The sequence below is a fragment of the Eurypyga helias genome, unplaced genomic scaffold, assembly GCF_000690775.1.
Source record: "Eurypyga helias isolate BGI_N326 unplaced genomic scaffold, ASM69077v1 scaffold9162, whole genome shotgun sequence".
In the NCBI taxonomy this organism is placed as follows: Eukaryota; Metazoa; Chordata; class Aves; order Eurypygiformes; family Eurypygidae; genus Eurypyga; species Eurypyga helias.
Window position 1 is genome coordinate 258 of NW_010236561.1, and position 6,921 is coordinate 7,178.

At 48.5% G+C, this 6,921-nt stretch overlaps 1 protein-coding gene across 1 annotated transcript; it reads right to left on the reverse strand.

Moving 5' to 3' along the window:
- Positions 1-352: 352 nt before the first annotated feature.
- On the reverse strand, positions 353-6,667 carry ADPRH (ADP-ribosylarginine hydrolase). The gene is made up of 2 exons (XM_010147129.1): positions 6,346-6,667; positions 353-717 (listed from the first exon to the last, which is right to left on the reverse strand). Exons 1-2 carry the CDS (start codon positions 6,641-6,643, stop codon positions 353-355), a joined length of 663 nt encoding a protein of 220 aa, XP_010145431.1. The 5' UTR covers positions 6,644-6,667.
- Positions 6,668-6,921: the final 254 nt, after the last annotated feature.

Genomic DNA, 6,921 nt, shown 5'->3' on the forward strand with positions numbered 1-6,921 from the left:
CCGAGCCGGGTGCCGTTCCCCAGCCTTGCTTCCCATCTTTCATCAGACGACGGTTGCCTGAGATGACAAGCCCGGCTACCTCATACTGGATCCACAAAACGCCACAACTACACGACCTGAACACAGTCTGACTCCTCTTTCCTTTTTATTTAACCAAGTAAGAGGTATTTTTCCCCTGGGGGACTCGAGAGACTTGCTGAATCGATCTGATCCCACAGCAGGCATGTGCTGCTCGAGGAGTCTACCGTAATGCCGTTACTGAAGTATAAACAGCATGAACTGGCGTATAACCGGTGCTCGCCCTCCCCTGCGTGAGGTTTATTTTAACAACACCCGGCACTGGAAGCGCAGCTCAACATTGCCCCATGTTCTCCTCCACGAAGAAGCCGGCATCCCGCACGTAGGCTTTGGCCCGTGGCAGCACCTCCAGCAGCCCCTTCCCCCAGGCTGCGGGGGGCACGCCGTTCACCGCATAAGCCGCGAAGAGGGACGAAGCCAGGGACCCCAAGTAGCCGGTGGGATGGTGGTGGGTCATTCGGCCGCTCTCGATGCTGACTTGCACCAGGGTGTCCAGATCAGCAGGGTGGTGGAAACGCAGCCCGATGCACATGGAGCGCATGGCGGCCCCGCAGCCTCCCGCCTGGGGGCTGAACGGGATCCTCCAGCCATCCGGCTGCCCTGGATCCAGCTTCAGCGCGTTTTTCATACACGTGACACCTGGACGGGAGGGGCAGAGCCCAAGAAAGATGAGAAAAAAAAGAAATTTGCGTTGTTCATATTTACATTTCATGTTATTTAATAACTTGTCTATAAAACATATATACTGTATTAGACATATCATGCACACATGTATCTAGATAAATACATGTAAGTAGAAAGGAGGTTTGGAGGATCCTTGACGCCAGGCAAGGTTAAGTACCTCTGCTTTTTCAGATGTTTAGGACCTTTTAAAGGCAGAGACCCCCCCAGGAATTTTGCCCATTGCCTCACTGCCAGGAAACGTTTTCCAGATCTCCCTCGCTGCGGTTTAAATTTGTCAGAAGGCAATGAAGGTAGTACCTCCCTCACGGCAACACGGCCTGAGTCGCTCCCCTCACCGTACTCCAGTAAGCTGAAGAACAAGGTGAGACCAAAGGTTTGTCCAGGCCGCTAGCTCGTCTCCAAACCAGTCACTAACGGGCAATTATGGAAAGACTATAAAAATTAAGGCCAGGACAATGTTTCCCCAGGAAGAGCTGCCCGGCTTCCAGCAGACAAAGGAGGACCACGCGCTTGAGTCAGAAGGTGTATCCCAAGCGGTGTGTTCAGTAACCGGCAGCGGACCCAGCGTGCGTGCTTCCGGAGACCTTCAACACCGTTTTGTTACGCAAAGTATTTCCCTCTTCTAAACTGCCGTTTGACAGTTTCCTTAAGTTTCCCTCTTGCAAGAACTAAGGACTTCCCATGCTCCATGAAGACTCTATGTGCGGTTTTCTCCCACTCTGGGCTGACACCCTCATCCAATTTTGCCCCTCTTCTGGCGCCTGGGAAGCCACACCGTAACTCCTCCTTGCCCACTTCCATCTCTTTCCCAGTCCTGCTCTTTACTTTTTAAACAAATGACTGCTGCTTCCAGCGCTGCTTCTTTGGCAACACACTCGCTCGTCCAGCGCATTCCGGGGCTAAAGCCATCTGCACAAACATACCCAAATTTCAGAGCCCAGCCAGCTTCCCCGGCCAAGACCATGAAACAAGTTGTGAGAGCAAAGCCCAAACGCTCACGTGCGACGAAGAGAAAACAGGTTTGAAACACAAAATTATCTTTGATTCTCTTCTGCCTTGCATTTTTCTCCCAGTCATCGCTTGCGGATAAATCTTGAATACCTCTTTTCCAGCAGAAAGGTAAATCAAGGGCAGGTTTCAAGCAGCTTCATTTAAGTTTTAATGTGTTGGACAAAGGCAAGAGTGGATCCAGAAATGAGGCTTCTCCTAAACACAGCGTGCCTGGTCCCCTCTCAGACATACAGGGTAACAGCGGCCGTTGACACGCTCATGCACACAAAATTAGACCGTTGCTCCTGTACTTTGCTGCCTCGCCAGGACTGAGACAATAGCTATTCCATCAGTCTCTAACCAGACTGATAAATCACCTCTTTGATTTATATAAATATAGTATCCAATATATAAAATAATGGTATGATAACATGATAATTATATGATTTATATAAAACAAATATCTGCCTCTAAATCAGACTATAATAGCTGATAAACTTGCAGGTGCCCTGTTAGCTTTGAAAGTCAAACTAAGTAAACTAAGTAAAACAGGTACACCTTTGGTGCAATCTCATCACCATGATTTGGGAGCTCGCTAATCACAGCTAGGTACGGCACGAAGCACCCTGCAGAGCCCCTCGCTTCTGCCCTCTCACATACACGCCTGGCAGCAGGATTTGGTACACGGCAGCCCCTTTCACCTGCACACAGCATTTACGGCACCCTTGTAATCAAAAAACACCTCGACGTCCAAGCACAGCTTTCAGATTGGCTTCTGGACATGTGCTAAAAATAAATCAAGGCTGGTTGCTGCCAGGAATAAAGGTCACATGGATCCCTTCATAGTTCTGGTCTAAACGTCTTCAGTGTGTTTCTTTTGTGACGGCATTGTCACGCCACAGGCTTACTGGGTCTGGATACAGCCCTCCGTGCGGCGTGAACGGGTGGGCCAGCTCCTCGTCAACGGTTGTCCTTAGGCATCCTTCTTCCAGGTGATTCATGCAGTGAAAACCGCAGGGCCATGCTTCCCTGCTGGAAGAAGCAGCAGGCAGAGCGTTCGGTGTGGGCAGCACCGGGACCAACCGCCACCAATCTCTAACTGAACTGCCAGGGAGTTTGTTTCCATGATGTCTCCACGTGGGAACGTGTCCAGGCCTCTAAATCTGCTTTTCGTGTAGTTTATTAATTCAGTGCTGGCTGCTCTGCAGCAAAATCGTTAAGAGGGATATCAGTATCATTTCCAGCTTTATGTTGATTATCAGAAAACTGAGGCCTTTTTTCAGAAATCTAATTATATTAAGCATTGCTCTTATGACCTATAACAGGACATTAAAAAAGAGCCTGTCAAACAAAGCCACATCTTTAAAGTGCTGTGCCAAATACCCTATTCTGGGTAAAACAGACCTTCTGCCAGAAAAGACAATGGGAAGGGGAGAGGGCAAAGGGACTGGGGTAGCCTAAAATCAAAATCTGCATAACAAAAGCAAGATGAACTCTGTAATCTCGCTGGAATGGTGCAAAAGACACTCCTCCAGAACATGTTTGGGCAGCTTGAGACCAGGCAACTCGGCCCTTGCTAAGAAGTGGGATTGTTCTTGCACGAGCTGCAGTTAACAGAGGAAGGCGACAAGGCTTCAGCTGTGAAGGCTGGTTATTCTGCAACACAATTTACTTGTAAGCCCGTGCATATTACTGTGGGACATGATAACCTGCAGATGGAAAACAATGTGTGAAACGAACCAGTATACAACAGCTAAGGCTTGTGATCTATGAGGTATTACAAGTATTATCCTCATGCTTTTTAACAGTTAAAATATTAGAACATTTGAAAGCCGATTTAGGAAGACTTAAGCTGAAATCACGTTGTCAGGTCTTTTTTCTTTAAATAGGTTTAAAAGAAAAAAACCCACTGCCGTAGGAGTTTCTGAATCAGGAAATTCTGTTTTGGAAATCCACTCAGTCCTGGTTGGGATTCCTTTGTACTAACAACAAGAAACTGAAAATAACAGTAACCTGAGGAGGGTACTGGTCTAAGGAATACAAGCAAAAAGGAGCGCGTGAGGAAGGACAACCTGACAAAAGTTTCAAGTACAACTGGATGCTATTTCTGGAAAGGCTTTTCATTCCAAGACCACCAGCCCCTGTAAAGAGGGTTAACTCTTTCCTGACTAAACCCAGCACAATTCCACTTACTCAGACTCCTCATGAGCACGGACAGTAATAGTTGCTTGGTATCAGTCAATGCACATTAAAAAAGGTGAACTAAAACAACCACACAGTGGTAAATAACTCCACGGGGAGAGGACTTGGACCAAAAGTCAGCATTTTAAAGCAGCACATTTCCCGAAGAGCTGTGGAGGCAGAACATCCTTGCGCCATGAAAAACCTGCCACTGCATTAAGGCAGCGAGTTCTCTCTTGAGGCTGCATACTTGAGGGACCCTGCCTTGCCCTCTGGTGACTCATAACGTTGTGGGAATCCCTTTGTTACTTCGGGTTTTGGTTTTCAGGTCCGGACTCCCTCATGTGGGCGAACAATGTGACTTGCCCCCGCTGTTCTGGAGGAATCTCTTTTCTGTGGGGTGAAAGTTGCAGCAGCAACTTCCCATTCTCGGCTTTAAGGGCTGCAATTCCCTGGTGAGTACTTACTGCGGCCAGAAGAGCATCATCTCGGGTTATGTTCTCAGTTAACATCCATTTACTGTGAACTGCCGAAAGGCGTTATCGACATGCCACTTCCATCATTAGGATTTATCAATATGGCATGGAGACTCCAGAATGCAGACAGCTTTTCAGGATATGGATTAGGCATTCCCTTTAATACCCACTGAGGTACTACCAAACTGTTTGGTGGCAGGACCAAAACTCTCACAGCCAAACACCCTTCCTGTGCCTGCAGCAGCATCTCAGAACATTCCCAACAGACTTTCATTTTTTTCCACTTCCCACAAAATTTTACGAGGTTAGGTGTCCACAGACCCAATAAAGAAGTTGCATTTCTTGGTTTAGCTAGATAGCCTGACTTTTCCTTATCACTCTAATTATTGTCCATAGCAAATTTACTTTAAAACACTCGACTTTCAAATGGGAACTGCTTTTGGGCATACTGCAGCTCAGTTACTCACAGAACTGCAGCAGGTGTGCTATTATCCTTAGCTATTAATTACTAACATTCAAATTTCAGGTTCTTCACCGTTTCATCTTGGGTTTTAGTCACTGGCACCTGTGGTTAGTCCACCTGGGCAAGCCCCATCAGCTGGGGGACCTACAAGATGCTCCTTTGCCAAAACAGCACCGAATCTCTTGGCAGTTTAACCTGCTGATTCCCGATATCCTGGCAAGCATCCTTACCCCTTCCTACATATGCTATTAATTAGGCTACTCCTACAACTGAGACTACCTGTGTTAAAGAATACCACTTAGTTCTTTACACAAGGGTAGGAGGTCACTGTGGAAAGGTACGCCGAATAAATTCCTGCTCGAGCTTCCAGCCTGCTTTACCTTGGAAATGCACAGCTCTGTCATACTACGCTCAGTGGCCCCAAGAGAGCAGTGCAGGATTTGACCTTTCCCATGTTTCATGTCAAGCCAGAACATTCTCGACATATTCCGGCCACTCCAAATAGGCATGTCTACGCAATTTCTTTTCGATGCGTAAACTCTGCATAGGATTGCTGAATTTGAGTGTTTCCTGGATACCTCACGCTGCCTGCACGAGTCAAATTAGCAGCCCAGCCTCAGTACCTCTGATTTAAGTTCAGTTCAAGCATCTAGAAGAGGCTGAGCCATGAACACAGAGACAGACGTGGTTCTCTGGGATGAGCGGGGTCAGCAGGCCTGGGTGAACTGGGAGGTGAACTATAGGAGTGCGTTGCACATGACTTAACTGCTGCAGCCTGCCGAGGCACCCTTCCTGACACCCCACGCTGACGGTCCCCGCTGCCCGTGACCCAAACTCAGCACCATTGCGTCTATGCAGGGAAAAAAAAGAGATGACGGAAGCACAGGGTTCAGAAAAGGCGATTGTGGCCTAAATGTCCTGGTGCAGAAAGCAAACGTGGAGCTAGCCAAAAGTAACTTTTTGTTTAATGGGCTTAATTATTCCAAGCAAGGATCTCTGTGCCTCTAAATATACTTGATGTGTAATCTATCGTGTTTATTTTGAGAAGTTCTGTATTAATTCTGTTTAAATGCACTGTTTTAACACAGCATCTCAGGGTGCGCATTACACGTGGCCGAATTTGCATTTTTTATCCACTGAGTATAGGAAAAGACACATCCCCAGCACAGAAGCCAGCATCCTTGCCCTGAGTTCAAGGCCAGGCCTCAAACACACCTGTTCGGTAAATGTGGGCAAAACAGTACCTTTCTCATCTAGTTCAGAGAAGCCCAAACCACTTCAGCTTGCCTTATTCTGCTCTCTTTAGTTCAGCCTGAAACAGGTACTGAGCACGGAAAACTTTTGCCTTTACAGAAGGTACGATTAATGCAATAAACACCCCAAAAGCAGAGCCGGGGCAGCCTCAGCTCCAAGCTGCAGGAGAGACATCAGCGAGGGGACAGTCCTGCCCAAACAGCATTACGGAAGGGTTACCTGGAGCTCTATCCTTCATGTCATTCATGCACTCCTTGTAGTTCTTTGCAATCAGGGAATAGAGATGCGCTAGATCCGGGGTTTTCCCAGCGGCTACCAGGGCTTCCGCCGTGGCCAAGTGCATCACCGTATCGTCGCTGACCTTCCAACCTTGGATGCTGAGGTTGCCGAGTCCCCCCATCTCTGCCAGCTCCCTGTGGATGGCTGGGCCGCTCTGCTCGAACTCCCATTTCCCGTTGTAATAGCCCAGCGTGTCACCAACCGCGCTCAGCACCATCGACGCCACGTAGTTTTCCATCGCCCTAGGACACCAGCTTTGTCCCAGGATCGCTTCAACGCAGAAAACACTGTGGGGAGAAAAAATAAGTAAGTGAACGGGAAGGAGATTGAAATGAAAACCTTTCCCAGTTCAGCACGAGGCCCTGCTGCCAGGCAGCCGCAGGATGGGCACCCCCCCCGCCTAGCAGCTGGGCCAGGGGCAGCTGGCCACGTCCCCTCGGGGCGGCCCAGGGTGCCACTGCAGGTCACAGCCGGGACGAGGCCCGAAAACAAGGGCAGGACTGCAGGGCCACGGGC